The sequence below is a fragment of the Chiloscyllium punctatum genome, chromosome 2 (assembly GCF_047496795.1).
Source record: "Chiloscyllium punctatum isolate Juve2018m chromosome 2, sChiPun1.3, whole genome shotgun sequence".
NCBI lineage: Eukaryota > Metazoa > Chordata > Chondrichthyes > Orectolobiformes > Hemiscylliidae > Chiloscyllium > Chiloscyllium punctatum.
In genome coordinates, this window is record NC_092740.1 from 43,949,002 (window position 1) to 43,971,244 (window position 22,243).

Here is a 22,243-nt window from a genome sequence, read left to right on the forward strand (position 1 = left end):
TATTTCACAATTCGTCAGCTATTTTATAAACTGAATTAATTATGTTATCTGGTGCTATGTTGCCTTTATTGGCTACTACAGAGATTTTTAAACTGATTCTAAGCATAACAGCGAAATGGTCAGTCATAGAGTGAAGATGCAAATTCCTGGCAGAAACTGATAATGGTAGAGTTTCACAACTTTGCTTTTTTTTAAAACATCATAAATTAATCCAAGGTTTCCATTTGAACAATATCATTTCTCAGATACAAGTGTGTTCTATATGTGGATAATTATCTGGGACACTGAGCATGGCTGAAGTTGGACCACTTAAAGTCATAGAGTCATCCAACACCGAAACAACCCTTCAATCCAACTAGACCACGCCGATCAAACTAGTCCCACTTGCCTCTGTTTAGCCAATATCCCTCCAAACCTTTTGTATTCATGTATTTATCCAAACGTCTTTTAAGTGTTGTATCTGTACTTGCATCCACCACCTCCTCTTGAAGCCCATTCCACACACGAACCACTCTCTGTATAAAAGTGTTTGCCCCTCGTCATTTTAATATCTTTTGCCTCTCACTTTAAAAATATGCCCCTTAGTCTTGAACTTCTCCACTCAAGGGACAAGACAATTGCTATTCACCTTATCTATGCCCCTCACAACCACACAATAAATTACCTGCTACACTGGGCCCTAAGCAGACCCTCTGCAAAAATACACTAAACTACAGCCTACCTGCTTCACAGGGTCCTAGAAAGGATCACTTCACTGGAAGCAGTCACAATCCACTCCACCAGACCACCATTCCACTCAATTGTAAGAAACCTGCGAGGAAGCAGGGTAAGCGTGCCAGCCTGCTAATAAGACTGAGACTTCACGGTTTCAAGACCCCCTTCCTAGCTTACTTCTAGCAAACATAAAATCTCTGGAGAACAAGATGGACAAACCAATCACAGCTCAGCTTCCAACATGAACTGCAGGACTGCTGTGCATTCTGCTTCACAGAAACCTGGCTCAACCAATCCATTCCCGACTGTGCACTTAAGGCTGATGGTTTTTCTATCCATCATATGACCATCCAGCGTCCTTGGGTAAGACAAAGGGGGGTGGGGTTTGCCTTTTAATTAATAACTTGAGGTACATAGACATTGCAACCCTGGGCAACCATTGCTCCCCAAACCTTGAATTCCTCACCATCAAATGCTGCCCCTTTTATCTACCACTGGAATTTACCACTGCTATACTAACTGCTGTGTACATACTGTCACAAGCAAAGGTTGAGGAAGCTCTGGATGTACTGTACTCCACCTCTTAACACCCTGGAGATGGAATACCCCAAGGCCCTGTTTATTGTAACTGGCGACTTCAATCAAGTCAACCTAAGGAAGGTGTTACCCAAATACCACCAGAATATTACCTGCCCTACCAGGGGCCCAAACATTTTAGACCACTGCCACACCACTGTGAAAGATGCCTACCACTCCATCCCCCTCCCTCATTTTGGCAACTCCGACTATAATGCCTGCAGGAAGAGGTTGAAGATGTGTTTCTTCTCCCGGCCTGCAGGCAAAAGCTCAAGCAGGAGACCTCCTCACGGATCCAGGTTCAGTGCTGGTTGGAGGAGGCAGAGGATGAAATCCAGTGCTGTCTGGAATTGGCTGATTGGGCCATGTTCAAACAGTCTGCGGGTACCTTGGATGAATACGCCACCACCATCACAGACTTTATCAGCAAGTGTGTGGAGGACTGCATGCCGAGGAAGTCAATCCGGGTGTTCCCCAGGAAACCATGGATGAATCAGGACATACAAAACCTGCTAAAAACCAGGCGTGAGGCCTACAGCTCAGGAGACCCACTCAAATATAATGAATCCAAGTAAGACTTTCGCAGAACCATTAAAACAGCCAAGGACCAATACCGATCCAAACTAGAGACCCAGATAGACACCCAATGAATATGGCAAGGACTGAATGACATCACAGATTCTAAAAAGAGACAGTGCAAGATAGCAGACAATGACACATCCTTCCCAGGTCATCTCAACGCCTTCTGTGCTCGCTTTGAACAGAATTTTGGCAGAGAGGTAACATCTATTCTGACAAGTTCTGACGAACCTATCCCAACAGTCACTACATCAGAGGTCAGAGCAGTTTTCCTACGTGTGAATCCAAGGAAAGTGATGGGGTCAGACGGAGTACCAGGCCGTGCACTCAGAGGATGCACAGATCAACTGGTAGAGGTCTTCTCGGACATCTTCAACCTCTTCCTGCAGCAGACCACTATCTCTGCCTGTTTCAAGAGGGCCAACATTATCCCTGTGTCTAAGAAGGCTCATGCAGCATGTGTCAATGACTACCACTCAGTGGCTCTAACTTCAGTGGTCATGAAGTGCTTTGAAAGGCTGGTCATGGCATTAATCAGCTCCAGCCTCCCCACCAGTCTTGACTCACACCAATTTGCCTATTAGACCAACAGATGCCATATCATATGCCCTTCACTCCTACCTAGGACATCTTGACATCAAGAATAGCTCACCAAGAATCCTACTCATTGACTACAGTTCAACCTTCAACACTATTATCCCCTTGAGACTGATTACTAAACTTGGTGATCTTGGACCAAGCCCCACTCTCTGCAACAGTTTCCTCAGTTTCCTGACCCACAGGCCACAATCAGTGAAGACTGGGGACAATATTTCATCCTCACTAACACTCAACACTGGAGCCCCCCAGGAGTGCGTACTCAGCCCCCTACTGTACTCACTATACCCATATGTGCATTGCCAAATACCAGACTAATGTCATTTACAGGTTCGCTGATGACACCACCATAGTCGGTCGAATCTCAGATGGCGACAAAACAGACCACAGACATGAAGTGGAAGACCTGGAAAAATGGTGCACTGAGAACAACGTAGCTCTCAATGCCGGCAAAACTAAGGAACTCATTATTGAGAGGTCATCCACAATAAGCTTCACAACAAGCATTTTCATGTGGATGCATTGATTACAAAGGCACAACAATGTCACTTCCTCAGGCAGCTGAGGAAATTTGGCATGACGGTGAATACCCTTGCCAACTATTACAGGTGCACCACTGAGAGCATTCTTTCTGAATGTATCACTACCTGGTATGGCAACTGTACCATTCAAGATCAGAGACAGTTACAAAGAGTGGTGAACTCTGCCCGGACAATCACAAAGGCCAACCCACTATCTATGGAATCCATCTACCAGGCCCGCTGTCAAGGAAAGGCCACCAGTATTCTCAAAATCCATCCCACCCTGACAATGTTTGTCTACAACCTCTACCATCAGGGAGAAGGTACAGAAGCCAGAATACATGCACCAGCCGGTTTTGAAACAGACTCTACCCTACAATTGGGTAAAAACAATAACTGCAGATGCTGAAAACCAAATACTGGATAAGTGGTGCTGGAAGAGCACAGCAGTTCAGGCAGCATCCAAGGAGCAGCGAAATCGATATTTCGGGCAAAAGCCCTGATGAAGGGCTTTTGCCCGAAACGTCGATTTCGCTGCTCCTTGGATGCTGCCTGAACAGCTGTGCTCTTCCAGCACCACTAATCCAGTACCCTACAATTGTTAGAATACTGAATGGACTCTCAAACTCTTAACATTCACATGTTTTTGTTTTTGCCACTGTTTACCTATTATTTACTTATCTATGCTACTTAACTATGTGATCTGCCTGTGTTGCTCGCAAGACAAAGCTTTTCACTGTGCCTCGGGTACACATGACAATAAATTCAATTCAGTTCATGGTTTTATAAACCTGTATACGGTCACCTTCAACCTCCTAAGCTCTAGTGAAAAAAAGTCCCAGCCCATTTTTATAACTCAAACTCTCTCTTTCTGAACCCTCTCCAATTTATAACTATCCTTCCTATAGGAGGGGCAACCAGAATTGGGCGCAATACTCTGGAAGAAGCCTCACCAGTGTTCTATACAATATCACATGACATCCCAACTCCTATGCTTAAAGGCAATGAAGGCCTTCTTAACCATCCTGTCTATCTGTGACACAAACTTCAATGAATTATGTACCACAGCCCCTAAATCTCTCTGTCTACAACACTACCCAGGGCCCGACCATTAATTGTATTAAGTCCTGTTCTTGTTTGTTTTACTAAAATGCAATATCTTGCATTTATCCAAACTAAATTCCATCTGCCAGTCCTGGGTATATTTATGCAGCTTTGTCTATGGAATGGTTGGCCAGCATTTTCCATTTCAAGAGGAGAAATTTGAAAAGTATAGAACCTGACAGAAGTCTTACTACAATTAAAATGAAATTTGACTTATTTGCAAACCATTTGCTCCCAATCCCAAAATTCAGTGTCCTGATTTTGGAAGTCTGTGCTAAATACGCATTAGCTAATGAGTGTGTTTTGTTCTTTCAGATTTCTTTTGTACGTAGATTGTGACTAATTACAGAGAGGAAAATGAATCGATTTATGATGGAACTGTCACTAATTGAGATTCTTTCACTCAGTGGACATCATATGGTGAAGATTAATATTTTAAATTGACATTACTTTTCTAATAGTATGTATGCTAGCATTGAATCACTGAATGTACAGTGCAGGTACTACATATTTAACATTGTGGTCTGGTTCCTGAGAATTAGTAATGTAAGTAAAGCACCTTTAAGTTGATCACAAGTTCTGCTAAAAATTTTGTTGAACCTCAGACTTTTGTTGCTGAGTGAAACAAATGTAAGAATTGAATTGACAGTGAGGAAGGATATGGCAGGTTACAGCGGGATATAGAGAAGCTGCAGAGCTGGGCAGAAAGGTGGCAAATGGAGTTCAATGTAGCTAAGTGTGAAGTGATTCACTTTGGTAAGAGTAATAAAAAGATGGATTACTGGGCTAATGGTAGACTACTTGGTAGTGTGGAAGAGCAGAGGGATCTTGGTGTCCATGTACACAGATCTCTGAAAGTTGCCACCCAGGTAAATAGTACAGTGAAGAAGGCATATGGCGTACTGGCTTTTATTGGTAGAGGAATTGAGTTCCGGAGTCCTGAGGTCATGCTGCAGTTGTATAAGACTCTGGTGCGGCCGCATCTGGAATATTGTGTGCAGTTTTGGTCGCCATACTATAGGAAGGATGTGGAGGCACTGGAACGGGTGCAGAGGAAGTTTACCAGGATGTTGCCTGGTATGGTAGGAAGATCCTATGAGGAAAGGCTGAGGCACTTGGGGTTGTTTTCTTTGGAGAAAAGAAGGTTTAGGGGTGATTTGATAGAGGTGTACAAGATGATTAGGGGGTTAGATAGGGTTGACAGTGAGAACCTTTTTCCACGTATGGAGTCAGCTATTACAAGGGGGCATAGCTTTAAATTAAGGGGGGGTAGATATAGGACTGATGTTAGGGGTAGGTTCTTCACTCAGCGTGTCGTAAGATCATGGAATGCCCTGCCAGTAGCAGTAGTGGACTCTCCCTCTTTATGGGTATTTAAGCGGGCATTGGATAGGTATATGGAGGATAGTGGGTTAGTGTAGGTTAGGTGGGCTTTGATCGGCGCAACATCGAGGGCCGAAGGGCCTGTACTGCGCTGTATTGTTCTATGTTCTATGTTCTATGAATTCACTATCATTCCTTCTAGAAGATAAAAGGGTTGCTATATAAATTCAATCCATGGATTGAGGACAGAGAGCAGTACTCAATTTGTTATCAAGGAAGTATATGTTATTCAGACATTCACCAATATAAATTACATCAAGGTTTGTGTATGTTTATTTCCATAATTATATGTATGACATTCCATGGTTGTTCTCCTTTGTCCTAGAAACAATTGTTTAATTGATATCTTACTAAAAATAGATGTTGAGTGTGTCCCATGAAGTTGGTGGGATATCCTTTTGGACTCTTCTGCATGATGCCTGGGCCATTTTAACCCCTGGACCTTAATTGAAACTTTTCGTACTGCTTCCTGACTTAAACTAACAGGGATGACAAAAAGCCAGAAATCTCGCCTTGCTTTTTGACGCACCTGACTCTGGTCAATGGCTTTCTCATACTTTCTCCTGAGTAGGAAATGTTCAGGGGTTGCTGATCAGATGACTTTGACATGGTGACATACATGATGTATAATTAGAAATACCAATGTAATTTGAAGAAACAGATTTAAAAATTATTCAAGTTGCTGTAGCTTTGAAACACTTCAACAAGAGTTATGTGCCAAATCAATTTTTTAAAATTTAATTTGCATTTCCTTTCGGGTTGAAATATTCTGCGAATACCTTAATAATAATAGCCATAATTTAGTTGGAAATAGTCCAGTACAAAGTAACCTTTCAAACATCATCTTTGGAATGTTAAAACAAGCCCTGATAGCAATTCACATTTTATAAATAGGTTCAGCTGGGAAATTAGTTACTTTAAAACAATGATCCTCTAACTTGCATTGAGCTAACTGATTGTTCTGTACTTTCAGTGTCTTCCGCGCTGCTGGTTCAGGATTGCTAATGCCAGCAGAAGAAATGTAAGAATTGGTTTTGTAAGGAGGTACAACTATCTTCCAGGTAAGTTACTACACAGTTGTCACAGAGCAAAAGAGAATGGCACAGATGTGGTTTGGTCACAAGATAGTTTGGAAATACAAAGCCCTTTGCTTATTTTATCTTATTTTCCCAAACCAGCAATTATACTTCATTCTAGTATCGCACTCAGCTGCTTATTGGATTAGTTCTTGGCCTCAACCAGCATAGTTGGCAACCAGTTTCAGTGGTGGGCATCCTTTAAATAAGGCACAGGTTGTGATTATAACAAAAATAGGATTTTTACCTACTTATATGTATATTGCATGTTTAATTGGTAAGATACTGAGAAATGTAGAGCAAAAGAAGGACCTTGGTCTCAGGTCACAGTAGGTCATAGTTGAAGTACTTTGAAGAGTTCTGATCACCAAATTGAAGTAATGATTGTATTGAAGAGGGTAGAGAGGAGATTTGAGGATGTTTTCAAAAAAGATGGTTAGCACTCCTGCCTCTCAGTACCAGAGTTTGATAGCAGCCTTGGGTGACTGTCTGTGAAGTTTGCATGTTTTCCTCATGTCTGCATGGATTTCCACCAGGTGCTCCGGTTTCTTCCCACTGTTCAAACATGTTAAGTAGATTGCCCATGCTAAATTGACTGTAGTTTCTATGGATGTGCAGGTTGGACTAGCCCTGATAAATGTGGGGTTATGGGGATAGTGTGGATGGCTATTTGAAGGGTTGGTGCAGACCCAGTGGGCCAAATGGGCTCTTTCTACAATTGGAGGGATTCTATGAATAGAGAAGTTTAGCCATGAGGAAAAATAAATGGATAGGTCGGGGTTGTTTCCTTTGAAATAGAAGAGGCTGAGATGACCCTTTAATTGAAACATATAAAATTTTGAAGAGGTGTGAGTGGATAAGAAGGACATTTTTTCCCTTAGTTGAAAGATGAATAGCAAGGAGGCATTAATTCAAAGCAATTAGTCAAATGCTTTGAAAGATGTTGAGAATTCTTTCCCCAGAGGGTGGTTGAAGTTGCAATCTCACCACTTGAGTGTGAGAGGCAGAAAACAACCTCACTGCATTTTAAAAAAGTAATTGTGTATGGAATTGAAGTGTTTTAGCCTACAGAACAACTGATGAGAAATGGAATTAGTTTGGATAGCTCTTTTACGACCAGTACAACCAGTATGGGCTGAATGCTTCATTCTATCCTTTCAATTTTCCCATTTTCTTTTATAGGGGAGTTTTACAGCACAGAGGGTGGTCAACTGCTGGTGTAACTGTTTGAAAATTTACTTCTGTAAATTTTGTTACTTTGTATTTATCAATTTGAGGTGCATAATTTTATCAGCAAGTTCCACCAGTTAGGGCATGATCTATGTCCTCCCTGAAAGTGGCAATGATAATGACAGGAAGGAAAGATAATTGAGTGAGTTGACATGGATAGATACTTGCCCCCTTCTGTCACCTGCCCAAGATGACCACCACCAAACCTCAACATCTAACTCCTGTGCAAGAAACTCCATGGACAACTTTCTTTACCTACCACCAATGAAGCCCCCTAAATGGTAAATGAGAACCTGAAGAGTCACTTAAATGTGTCATCAATTTGATTACTTGCCTTCCTGACAGACAAGTAAAGTAATTGCTTTCCCAGTAAGAAATCCAAGGTGATCTGGTTTGGAGGAAGTGGTGAATCTCCATCTGCCCCAGTCTTCAGTAAATTGGGGGCATGGATGAGAATGCAGTGGAGTGGCTGCAGGAAACAACAACCCCCCTGCCTTGCAAATTGTTAATAATCCACTTTTCCTAATAGGGTGAGTGGGGAAGCTGCCATTTTGAACTTGCCAAAGATACTCAAAACTTTATACTTAAGATCTCAAGTTGACCAGGGTTAATGAAAACATATGAATTCTGATTTCCATTGCATTACAGGTGATATTAAGTCATTGCGCACCATTATCAATCCGGATATCTCAAAGTAAGTCACTCAATTAGCAGTGGATATGTTATGATACAAAGCTAATATAATGGCAAACTGCTGCAGATGCTAGAAATCTGAAGCAAGCAATGAGAAGGGGGAGAAAGAGCAGATCTGGCAGCACCTGAGGAGAGGGAAATAGAATTTAGAATTCAGATACATTTTTAGTCTCTTTATTTCAGGAAGGTAGTATTGCCAGAAAAAGAGTGCAACAAGGTTCACCAGACTTATTCATGGGATAGCAGATGAGTCTTATGAAGAGAACTCTGGCAGCTGGGTTTCTATTTTCTACAAAAGTTTTGAAGAACAAGAGGTGATCTCATTGAAACCTACAAAATATTTAAAAGGATAGACAGGATAGATGCAGGTAAGATTATTCATCTGGTTGGGCAGTTCAGAACCAAGGGGCTCTCTTTAAAAATAAAAGGGGACTTGTTTTAGGTGATGAATCTTTGGAATCATCTACCTCACAGGGCCGTAGAAGCTCAGACTTTGAGCACTTTTAAAGTAGAGATTGCTGCACCCTTAATTATCAACGGCACAAAGGTTTAATGGATAGTGTAGGTAAAAGCCATTAGAGTATTCCATTGGCCAAGGTTGTATTAAATGGTGGAATAGGATCAATGAGCTGAATGGCCTATTCCTAAGTTTCTATTACAGTACTTCATATAATTGTCTGTATAATTAACAGCAATAGTCTGTTTACTAATAGGGAGCCAATCTTCCTTTTGTAAATTAAAATTTTCAGCTGTTTGCTTGTGGCTGCTATTATCCTTTGCTCAACATTGTGGAATATATACCTCTTTCTGTCAATGCTAATTGTTACCGTGTTTGGATTCTCACTGGTCCTGATAAGAATTGTTTAAGTTTCTGAAGGCAATAGTGTTTTGAGGCTCCGTGTAGTTACTCCTAATATGTGCTTAAGTTCCAGATTTATTTGCAACTTGTTCATATTCTGTCATTAAAATCTCCGGAAGAAAATAGTATTGTCATTCATTGATTGAGCATAATAAACGCAATTTCAATCTGTACAATTTGTTACCCAGAATTTTTAAAGTCAAAATGAACAAAACAGTGTAGTTTATCTGTTATTCAGAAAGTAAATCTGTATTGGCAGAATACGGAACATTGGGATCATGGCTCATATCGATGCAGGAAAAACCACAACCACAGAGAGAATGCTTTATTATGCAGGATACATCAGGGCACTTGGAGGTAAGGATACAATTGCTCATCTGATCAAGTCTCTTCTCATTACAGTACAATCTAATGCATACTTTGAAAAATTAAATGAAGATAAGCAATATGAATCTTTGTCAAGAAAGTATAGATCTGCAGATTCTGCAATATCTACTGAATATTCTGTGGTAGTTGTGGTCCATTGACATGCAAAATAATTGAAGAGACTCATTCTCCATTAACATCTGTCCACAGATTCTCTTCTCCAGTGGTCTGGTTAAGTTTAGAAGACCAGTGGAATTGGAATATGGGCAAAACATCATGATCTGCCAAAAAGGGCACTGTGTGCAATATTTTTGCATGTTTAAATAAACACTTTGTGAAATCTTATTCATAATTCCATATTACATACGTTGGACTGTTTCTCGTATGAGGAGAGATTGGATTGACTGTGCTTGTATTCACTTAAGTTTAGTTGAAATGAGAGAGAATCTCATTGAAACATATAAAATTCCAGCAGACACATGCAGGAATAGTGTTTTCCTGGCTTGGCTGTGGTTCCAGAACAACAGGTCACAGTCTCAGGAAATGTAACAAGCCATTTGAACTGAGATGATGAGAAACGTTTTCACTCAGTGGGTTATGAATTTGAGAGGTAAAAACAATGACTGCAGATGCTGGAAACCAGATTCTGGATTAGTGGTGCTGGAAGAGCACAGCAGTTCAGGCAGCATGCAAGGAGCTTCGAAATCAACGTTTCGGGCATAAGCCCTTCATCAGGAATAAAGGCAGTGAGCCTGAAGCGTGGAGAGATAAGCTAGAGGAGGGTGGGGGTGGGGAGAAAGTAGCATAGAGTACAATGGGTGAGTGGGGGAGGGGATGAAGGTGATAGGTCAGGGAGGAGAGGGTGGAGTGGATAGGTGGAAAAGGAGATAGGCAGGTCGGACAAGTCTGGACAAGTCATGGGGACAGTGCTGAGCTGGAAGTTTAGAACTAGGGTGAGGTGGGGGTAGGGGAAATGAAGAAACTGTTGAAGTCCACTGCTTCACAGAAGGCTTTGGATTCACTGAATGTGTTTGTATGTAAATAGCCCTCGACGCTAAACATGTCACAGGACATGAGAGAATACAGGAAGTGGATGATCAGTCATGATCATGTTGAATGGCAGAGTAGGCTTGAGGCTACTCCTATTTTCCGTGTTACACATTAACTGTGATTTGGGCTCCAATCATGTAACTCTAAAAGCACAGGATCTTCTATTTCTTTATTAGATGTTGATGATGGAGACACAGTTACTGATTTCATGGCACAAGAACGTGAGCGTGGAATTACCATCCAATCAGCTGCTGTCACTTTTGACTGGAAATCCCATCGGATAAATTTAATAGATACACCAGGTAGGTAATCACAAGATGGGACACTAAACTACATGTGACTGAATCACTGGTTCCAAAAGAGAAATTTAGTTCTTTTAGAGTAATGGTCAGTTTTTCAAAATATTTATAGTTGCCATTAATATTATTTTAAATAGTTGCAAGTACTGCGTCTTGTTTGCATTTGGAATACACATTTGAGGCACCAATTCTCATTTGAGTAGTCAATTCTATCTGTAACTGAAGTTGAAAGTAATTTTGTGCGGAGTCATGCTCGCATCAAAAGCCAGCTTCAACTATAACATCTTTACCTTGATTTTGAGGCCAAATTAAACTTGAAGATTTTTGCATCAAATAAATTTTTTATTATTTTCTACTCTGTTTAAACAACGTTAAATACACCTTGGAAAATATTTACAAATAGCCATTTTTAATAGAAGCTATTCAAAATCTTAATCCAAATTAGGTAAGATAATTGTGGGTCACATTTCCTGAGGGGAATCCCTTATCCTCACATGTCCCCTGTGCAGATGATTAGAAGTGGTCTTCATCCTTATGCTCTGCAGCTTCATTTGATTTCCACTGAAGCACTATTAGGGGGAGTGAAGGCAGTAGTTTAGAAATTACTGGCAGATGAGTTTATCAAAATTCATCACAGTGAAAGCTACATTTTGTTGTTTTTCAGAACCTTTAATTCAGACATTTTTTCCACATTTTAATTTCTTCATTGTAAATAGCTTTGAAAGTTTCTACTTTTTTGAGATAATGTACAGTAATATTGTTAAATCTGAAGCAAACGGAAGAAAATACATGGTTCAACTGTAGGTATTTATAAATGTTTGAACTGAAACTGAATGAAATGTACTTTTCCAACATTTTAAAAGAAATGGAATGATTCATTTTGGTGGAAATGACTCTGCTCAATCTACCTCACTTAGACATTTAAACAAGATATCCATTATTTGTCCATCAATCGCAGAAGGAAACTATAATCACAATAGTGTTGCTAAAGACTAGACAGGAAACAAGTCAAGCATATTCTGAATAGCAATTAAGTTAATTTGGAGCACAAGAAGTGGCGATTGCAATGTTAAGTCACATTTAAAGATGTGTACCTTTTATGAATGGAGTAGTCAGCTCGAAGAGCGTGGATAAAGAAATACATGAGGTGAAAGGGGGTTTATTGGGTTCAGCTGATCGGACTTTAAACGAGAGTGTTTGGAAAAGCTTTGGAGAGAAGATAGTGAGCACTGCAGATGCTGGAAAGTCAGTTGATAAGGTGTGCAGCTGGAAAAAGCACAGCAAGTCAAGCAGCATCAGAGTAGCAGGGGAGTTGATGTTTCAAGTCAGAACCTTTCATCAGGACTGCTGAAAGGTTCTGATCTGAAATGTCAACTCCCCTGCTTCTCTGATGCTGCTTGACTTGCTGTGCTTTTTTCAGCTCCACACTTTGTCGTCTAAAGCTTTGGAGAGGGGAAATGTAGACTTATAAAGCAAAGGGATGCAGCATTACTGGAGAGCTATTTGGATTATGATATGCGGAGTGGTACAGCGTACACAACACAGGATCAAAAGGGAGAAAAAATGGTAGAAAGGCAAAATTAATGACTTTCTAACACGAATGCATATAATCTTTGGATAAAAATAAATGAATTCATGGCACAAATATGGGTTAATGGATATGATCTTATAATCAAATATTCAGGGCGTTGTGACTTCCTGAAAGGTCAGACAAGAAAGAAGGGCCATGCGGGGTATTATTGTTAGTACAAGAATGCATAGAATAGCAAGAAATGATCTAGGATTGGAAACTATAAGGGTTGAGTTAAGAAATAAAAACTTAGCTTAAAAATGCATTGCTGGAAAAGTGCAGCAGGTCAGGCAGCATTAAAATGTAATGAGTACATTAAAAAGACAGTACCTTAATCATGGGTGACTTTAATCTTCTTGTAGATTGGGATAGTCAGATTGGCCGTGGTAATTCTGAGAAATAATTCATAGACTATATTCAGGGTAGTTTCCAAGGACAATATGTTGTGGATCCATCTGGAATCAGGCTATTTTGGATCTGATAATCTGTAATGAGGCAAATTTAATAAATGATGTTAGATTAAAGCATCTGCCAGAAAATAATGACCATAACATTGTACAGCATATTTGGATTTTCAGAAAGTGTTTTATAAGGTACCACACATTAGACCTCTTGATAAGAGTCATGGTTTTGGAGATAGTATACTAGCATGGATAGAGGATTGACTAACAGAAAACAGAGTTGGGTTAAGGGAGACATTTTCAGAATGGCAACCTGTAACTGGTAGTGTATCATGGGGATCAGTACTGAAGCCACAATTATTTACTTATATATATTAATAACTTAGATGTGAATGTCTTATAACCAAGTTTGTGGGTGGCACAAAAATAGGAGAGAAGGCAAGTGGTACCAATGGCACGAAGAGTCTGCAGCAGGAAAAAGACAGGTTAAGCAAGTGGGTAAAAACCTGGCAGACAGCATATAATGTGGGCAAATGTGAGGTTTTGTATTTTGGCAGGAAGAATAGAGGAGCTAAATATTATTTAAATGGAGAAAGACTACAGAAATCTACAACATAGGAATTTAGAAGTCCTTGTCCATGAATCAATAAATCATACAAGTTTAGCGGGTAATAAGGAAGGCAAATAGACCTGATGACCATTATTTCAAAGGGAATGAAATCTAAAAGTAGGAAGGTTTTGCTAAAAATATACAAGACACTAGTTAGACCACAACTGGAATACCATAATCAGTTCTGGACCCCTTATCTAGGGAATGATACACAGGCATTGGAGGCAGTCCTGTAAATGTTCATGAGGCTGACATTTGGTATGGAGGGACCATCTTGTGATGATTGAATAGATTGGGCCAGTTCTTATTAGAATTTAGAAGAATGAGAGCAGAGCTTGTTGAAACAAACAAGTATCTTAGGGAACTTGAAAGGGTAGGTGCAGAGAAGTTCGGAAAAGTTTAGAACTAGAGGGCATAGTCTCAGAAAAAGGTGTTGCATTTTAAAGCAGAGATAAGGAGGAATTTCTTCTCTGAGGGTACTGACTCTGTGGAATTCTTTACCAAAGAGGCTGTCAGAATCATTAAATTTGGTTCATGGTCAGGTTTTTAATCATAAGGGAATCTAGGGTTATGGGGAAAAGGCAGGAAAATAGAGTTGTGGACTATTGGATCAGTCTTGATCTCATTGAGTTGCAGAGGAAACCTGATGGGCTGAATGATCTACATCTAGTCATCTAATGGTTTGTGTACAATTATATGGCATTTGACTTGTCGTCCTCATATCTCATGTCAGGTAGCTGCTTTATGCTCAGTGAATTATGCCCTATACACATTAATTAAATACCACTTTAATAAATTTTGCACTTTGTTAGGTCACGTGGATTTCACAGTTGAAGTAGAACGCTCTTTACGCGTACTTGATGGAGCAGTGGCAGTATTTGATGCTTCAGCTGGTGTAGAGGTGAGCAGGAATTTCTTAATGCAAGTGCCATCAAAAGCATGTTATTCTTTTCAGTAGCTTACTCTTTGTTTCTTCGTCTTCATTTTCAGTCTTCCATTTTTATCTCAAAAGCAAATGTTACTTATCCTTCCATGGAGATGGCAAGCTTGCCAAAATGATCAGGCTTAAAACTGACTAGTGAAGTTAGCTGGTATTTCACTGTAAACAAATTCAACTCTGCTCAATAGTCAGGCAATTGCATATACTTACCAACAGGGGTCAACAGTTAACATTCAGGTTATCCCAGTGCATTAGAGGTACTGTAATTATAAAAGCCTACCATGATCAAGACTCACTAATTGAGCATGGTGCAGCTATCAAACTTGATTTACTTATTTGTTAGTATAGTTTCATCTCTGGAATGAGCTTGGGTTTTTGGCTGGAGTCACTGTGGCGTGTATGTGAAGGTAGGAGCTTTTGGGTAGCTTATTCAGAGAGGTGGTCACACCTCAACTTAAAGACCTGGAAGTAGAAAGAGAATGGCGAATAACATGCAGGTGGTGCATTAGTCCCCTGGGTTCCCACTTTCAAGTTAGTTTACTGTTTTGGAAGCTGATTGAAGGCATGCTCATTCCTGAACAGAGTGCCGTTAGAGCCATGTTTATGGTACCATTAGCAACTTGGCTATACAGGAGGGGAGGAAAAAGAAAGGGAGAGCAATAGTTATAGGAATTATTTGTTAGGCCAACAGATGGGCATTTCTGTGACCATAGGCATGACTCCAGTATGGTATGTTGCTTCCTTGTGTCAGGATCACTGAGTAACTGTGAGATATTCTTCGGAGGGAGCCAGATGTCTTGGTCCACGTTAGTATCAAGAATTAGACAGGAATGGGGATATGCTTCTGCAACATCATTTAGGGAGTTAAGTAGGAAATTAGCAAGCAGGTGTCATGTGGAAGGGAGTACAGAAATAGGAGGCTAAGACAGATGAAAGTATGGTTGGAAAAATGGTGCAGGAGTGATGACTAGATTCCTGGGACACTGAGACTGTCTCTGGGAGATGGCGCCTGTACAAACTGGATGAGTTGTACTTGAATAGATTTGGGGCTGAGACCCTTGCAGGGTATTTTGCTAGTACTGTTGGCAGGGCTTTAAATGAACTTGACAGGGGTATGGAACCAAGAGTGATTATCAGGATTCCCTGGAGAGAACCATAGAGAATAGTAAGTTTAATAATTAAAGTTAGAATAAGGGGAAAAGGAATGAAGTCTGAATCAAGGTTACAAGGTGTTTGAATGCATTTCAAACGCCGTGATTGTATTCAATAGCAGAGCTATTGAAGAATTGTCTTGTCTATATCTGCTCCTATTTCTTTTGTTGTTAACCGCCAGCCATTGCAAACAGCAAAATTTGGGATGTTTGTGATTGTAACACCATTCCACAAGAGCTAAATATTTCTATAGAGTTGGTTGCAGTTAATTGTTTCAGACATCATGGTGATTTTATTTTCACAGTCTTAATAGATAAGTGCCCATGTTCCCACTGGCATTCTGTTGAGTAACTGCCTGATTTTTAAGATTGCTGAACAAAATACATTTTTGTAATGTTGATATTAAGCAGGCCCTTTAACGGATAAAGCTCTTTAATCTTGGCTATTAATTAAAGTAGGTAGTGAATAAAATTTATTTATGTCATTGCAGTGTTATGTTTGTTTGTGTTTTTGAGTTATATAGGTTCCAAAACTGAAGAACATAAAATCAGTAGGAGCGGGAGTCAGCCATTTAGGCAAATCACCATTCTATAAGATCATGACTGATTTGTAACAGGCTTCAATTCCATGTCAGTTCCCCATAGCCCTCAACACCTCAATGTCATAAATTAGTAATCTAGCATCCAAAATTCTCTAGGGTAAAGAATTGCATAAATTCACTACCCTCTGTGAGAAGAAATTCCATTACCCCTCAATTTTAAATGAGTGTCTATTTATTCTGGAAGTATTTCCTCTTTTGAGACTCGCCAATACTGGATGCATCTTTTCAATATCAACCCTGTCAAACTTGGATGTCTCAATAAAATAGCCCTTCATTCTTCTAATCTCGAAAAAAGACCTAAATCTTGATAAGTCAACCTACTCATCCGCAAGCCTAGTGAATCTGTTTTGAGCTGCTTCCATTGCCAATATATTCTTTATTTACCTTGGGGATCAAAACTGTATACAGTATAGATGGATTGGCCTAACTTATACACTCAAGATTAGAGTGGTGCTGGAAAAGCACAGCAGGTCAAGCAGCATCCGAGGAGCATGACCTGCTGTGCTTTTCCAACACACTCTAATCTTGACTCTGATCTCCAGCATCTGCGATCCTCACTTTAGCCTCACTTTACATGCTATACAGTTGCAATATGTTTTCCCCTATTTTTAATCTCTAACTCCCTAACAATGAAGGCTGTTTTATCGTCTTAAGTATTTGCTGTTCCTTTTTAGCTAACCTTTTTGTGTTATATGCACAGGAATACTCAGATCCCTCTGTTCTGCAAATTTTGAGGCCTCTCTCCATTTAAATAATAGTCTGCCTTTTGAGTTTTCCTACTAAAGTGCACATTCTAATTTTCCTCCATTAAACTCCTTCTGCCAAGCTTTTGCCCACTCACTTACCTATATCCTCTTGCAGATTTTCTTTTCCTCATTACAACATTCCCTCCCACCTATTTTTATATCATCAGCAAATTTGGATACATTAAACTCTGCCCCCTCCTCCATGTCATGAATATAAATAGTAAATAGTTGAGGACCTAGGACTGACCCTTGTGGCACTTGCGGATGAATAGGTTGACTTATCAAGATTTAGGTCTTTTTTCGAGATTAGAAGAATGAAGGGCTATTTTATTGAGACATCCAAGTTTGACAGGGTAGATATTGAAAAGATGCATCCAGTATTGGTGAGTCTCAAAAGAGGAAATACTTCCAGAATAAATAGACACTCATTTAAAATTGAGGGGTAATGGAATTTCTTCTCTCAGAGGGTAGTGAAAACGACCCATTCATCCTGACATGAAACAATGAATTGCGGATGCTGAAAATCTGAAACAAAACAAAATTGCTGGTGAAACTGAGCCGGTTTGTCAGCATATGTGGGGAGAAAGTAAATTTAACTCTGCCTAGTTCAGTTCAGGAACCCTGATTGGCATGGATGAGTTGGGCCAAGGAGTCTGTGTCTGTGCTGTATAACGCAATGACTCTATTTTCGCCAGCAATTTCTGTTTTTGTTCCTTTAGTCTTGACTGCCTCCTGCATGTTAACCAATTCTCCTAACTTGTGCAATAACCTTTTATGTGACGTCTTATCGAATGCCTTCTAGAAAGTGAAATGCCCTACATCTATCAACTCTGCTTATTATTTCCTCAAAGAACACCACTAAAGTTGTCAAACATGAATTGTCATTCACAAAGCCATGTTGACTCTGTTTGATTGTGTTAAGCATTTCTAAGTGTTTTGCTATTTCTTCTTTTATAATGGACGCTAGCATTTTTCCAACAATAGATGTTAGGCTAACTGGATTATTACTTCCTGCTTTCTATTACCCTCCCTTCGTGAACAGAGCCCTTCCGATAGCTTCATTCCCATGTGATGACATTTTCTGTGTGCTTCCAGTGTATTTATAAATAGTTAAAAGATAATTGGGAAAGAGTTGCATTTTCCCAATTTTAAAGAGAACTGCGAAAGGAGCCTGTTAACCCCTTTCAGGTCCATGTCAGCTCTCTGCAAGATCGACTCAGGTGGCCCCATTTCCTCATAGCCATATAATTATGTTCTATTAAAATACTCAATCAATTCTTTTTTAAAAGCCACAATTGAACATGTTTCCACCACATTCTTGGACCAGGTATCCCAGATCATAATTACTTGCTCCTTTGAAAGGTTGCTTCACTGTTGTCTCATTTAGCAGTCATCTCGAAGCAGTACCTTTGGGTTCTTTCCACAGAAACAGTTATTCTCTATCTGCTTTGTCTAGATCCCTAGTGAATTTGGATACCTGTATCAAATCTTCATTCTCTCTTCTCTTCTTGGAGGAGAACGAACCTTCTCTAATCTGCACCTGGAACTAGTTCCTCATCCCTGAAACACTCATGTCATTTTTGCACTATTAATAATGCATTCACATCTTTTCTAAAATTCACATATTTTCTAAAATGTTGGAAACAATCCTGCAGTTGAGGCCATACCACTGTTTCATAAAAGTTTTTTTCCTCTATTGATAAAGCTCAAGATCCCTTTACCTTTTAATCCATATTGCAACGAGCTTTGCACCTTCAATGATTTGTGAACCCCTAAGTCTCAGTTCCTGCAATATTTTTAGAATTGTAATCCGTATGTTATATGACCCATTCTTTTGTTCTCAATCACTAGTGATTGCAAACAGTAAGATTTGGGAAGTCTTCATGCTCCTCTATATTAAGAGTAATTTGTCACATTACAGTTGCATGTATATGTCCTCTTGAAACTTAGCACTATTGTCCTTAAAGTTCACAACACTCAGTTTTGTGCCATCTACAAGTTTTGAAATTGTGCTTTGTACACCCAAGTATAATACTTTAATATCTGTCAAGAGAAATAGTGGCCCTAATACCTGGGAAAACCCACTATATACCTTCTCCAAGTTTGAAATAAAATCTGCTTCCTGCTTAAACTCTGCTTCGTGTCACGCAGTGAACTTTGTATTTATGCTGCCACTATCCTTAAACTTAGCTGGAAAAGCCATTGTGTACCATTTTACCAAAAACCTTTTGGAAGTCCAAGTATACCATATCAACTCTTTATCTCATTTTAAAAGTTCATTCAAATTAGTTCAATACAATTTACCTTTAACTACTGCATACCAACTTTCTTTAATAAACTCTCACTTGTCCAAATAATTGATCATTTTGTCCCAGATTATATGAGGTATACCTGTACAATATAAGTATAGTTAAGACAATTGAAGAATTTTCCTCATCCACATTTCACTCAAACACAGTCTCATAAAAGGTGATATTTCACACTAAATATGCTGCACCTTAAGCACTTGGCCTTTCCTTAATCTCTGCATACTTCGACACAGTCCTGTCCCCCTTAGTCCAAGAACTCCCCACCTACGTTCGGGACACCACCCAGGCCCTCCACCTCCTCCATGATTTTCGCTTCCCTGGTTCCCAACGCCTTGCCTTCACCATGGACATCCAGCCCCTGTACACCTGCTTCCCCCATCACGAAGGACTCAAAGCCCACCGCTTCTTCCTTTCCTGCCGTACCAACCAGTACCCTTCCACTGACACCCTCTTTCAACTGAATGAACTGGTCCTCACCCTGAACAACTTCTCTTTCCAATCCTCCCATTTCCTCCAAACCAAAGGCGTAGTCATGGGCACCCGCATGGGCCCCAGCTATGCCTGCCTCTTTGTAGGATATGTGGAACAGTCCATCTTCCGCAGCTACACTGGCACCACCACCCACCTTTTCCTCCGCTACATCGATGACTGTATCGGCACTGCCTCGTGCTCCCACGAGGAGGTTGAACAGTTCATCCACTTCACCAACACCTTCCACCCCGACCTCAAATTCACCTGGACCGTCTCAGACTCCTCCCTCCCCTTCCTAAACCTTTCCATTTCTATCACGGGCGACCGAATCAACACGGACATTTATTATAAACCGACCGACTCCCACAGCTACCTAGACTACATCTCCTCCCACCCTGCCCCCTGTAAAAACGCCATCCCATATTCCCAATTCCTGCGTCTTTGCCGCATCTGCTCCCAGGAGGACCAGTTCCAATACCATACAACCCAGATGGCCTCCTTCTTCAAAGACTGCAATCTCCCCCCAGACATGGTCGACGATACCCTCCACTGCATTTCCTCCACTTCCCGCTCCTCCGCCCTTGAGCCCCGCCCCTCCAACCGCCACCAGGACAGAACCCCACTGGTCCTCACCTACCGCCCCACCAACCTCCATATACAGCGTATCATCTGCCGTCATTTCCGCCACCTCCAAACAGACCCCACCACCAGGGATATATTTCCCTCCCCTCCCCTATCAGCGTTCCAAAAAGACCACTCCCTCCGTGACTTCCTCGTCAGGTCCACACCCCCCCACCAACCCAACCTCCACTCCCAGCACCTTCCCCTGCAACGGCAAGAAATGCAAAACTTGCGCCCATACCTCCCCCCTTACTTCCCTCCAAGGCCCCAAGGGATACTTCCATATCCGCCACAAATTCACCTGCACCTCCACACACATCACTTATTGCATCCGCTGCACCCAATGTAGCCTCCTCTATATTGGGGAGACAGGCCGCCTACTTGTGGAACATTTCAGAGAACACCTCTGGGACACCCGGACCAACCACCCCGTGGCTCAACACTTCAACTCCCCATCCCACTCCACCAAGGACATGCAGGTCCTTGGACTCCTCCATTGCCAGACCATAGCAACACGACAGTTGGAGGAAGAGCGCCTCATCTTCCGCCTAGGAGCCCTCCAACCACAAGGGATGAACTCAGATTTCTCTAGTTTCCTCATTTCCCCTCCCCCCACCTTGTCTCAGTCAAATCCCTCGAACTCAGCACCTCCTTCCTAACCTGCAATCTTCTTCCTGACCTCTCCGCCCCCACCCCACTCCGGCCTATTACCCTCACCTTGACCTCCTTCCACCTATCGCATTTCCAACGCCCCTACCCCAAGTCCCCCCTCCCTACCTTTTATCCTAACCTGCTGGACACACTTTCCTCATTCCTGAAGAAGGGCTTATGCCCGAAACGTCGATTCTCCTGTTCCTTGGATGCTGCCTGACCTGCTGCGCTTTTCCAGCAACACATTTTCAGCTCTGATCTCCAGCATCTGCAGTCCTCACTTTCTCCTTTCCTTAATAAACATTAATGCTGTTTGTATTTTAGGCACAAACCTTAACAGTGTGGCGTCAGGCAGACAAACATCATATTCCTCGTGTATGCTTCTTAAACAAGATGGATAAACCTAAAGCCAGGTAATAGATTCAACATTCAAAGTAAGAAAATGGTGCTTTTTCCTTTTGATATTTATATTAGTAAAGGAGCAAAGGAGTGCATTCCTTCTTGGTATTTGTAACTGACTTAATTTGCCTGATAAATTTAGGATAAGCTACATATAAATCAAAATTAGGGTCAGAGTCATAGAGTCATACACCATGGAAACAGACCCTTCAGTCCAACTCGTCTGTGCCGATCAGACATCCTAATCAGGTCTAGTCCATTTGCCAGCATTTTATATTAGATCAGATTCCCTATAGTATGAAAACAGGCTCTTCGGCCCAACAAGTCCACATTAACCCTCCGAAGAGTAACCCACCCAGACCTATTCCCCTACCCTATCTTTACCCCCGACTAATACACCTAACATTTAGCATGGCTAATTTACCTGACCTGCACATCTTTTGGATTGTGGGAGGAAATTGGAGTACCCGGAGGAAACACATACAGACACTGGGGGAATGTGCAAACTCCACACCGATAGAATCGAACACAGGTTCCTGTTGTGAGGCAGCAGTGCTAACCACTGAGCCACTATACTGCCCTAGCCCTCTGAACCTTTCAAATGTTGTTATTGTGCTCACTTTCTCTGTTCCATACCCGCACCACCCTCCAAACTAGTTGCAACAACATACCTCAGTGTCAACTTTAAAGTATGAAGTTATGAGTACATATTTAAAATCCTCAAA

General features: G+C 41.0%; 1 protein-coding gene across 7 annotated transcripts in view; it reads left to right on the top strand.

The window, feature by feature from the left end:
• gfm2 (GTP dependent ribosome recycling factor mitochondrial 2) overlaps positions 1-22,243 on the top strand; it is a 67,582-nt gene that overhangs the window by 6,196 nt on the left and 39,143 nt on the right. For 6 of the 7 annotated variants that reach the window (XM_072547999.1, XM_072547954.1, XM_072548009.1 and 3 more), the window contains 7 exons: positions 4,407-4,511; positions 6,448-6,535; positions 8,429-8,474; positions 9,592-9,689; positions 10,925-11,050; positions 14,441-14,529; positions 21,444-21,532. In XM_072547999.1, the coding sequence (XP_072404100.1) occupies positions 4,449-4,511; positions 6,448-6,535; positions 8,429-8,474; positions 9,592-9,689; positions 10,925-11,050; positions 14,441-14,529; positions 21,444-21,532 (599 nt within the window). In that variant the 5' untranslated portion in view covers positions 4,407-4,448. Of the gene's footprint in view, positions 1-13; positions 3,311-4,406; positions 4,512-6,447; positions 6,536-8,428; positions 8,475-9,591; positions 9,690-10,924; positions 11,051-14,440; positions 14,530-21,443; positions 21,533-22,243 lie in introns of those variants that run through there. The other variant, XM_072547990.1, reaches the window with a different exon arrangement.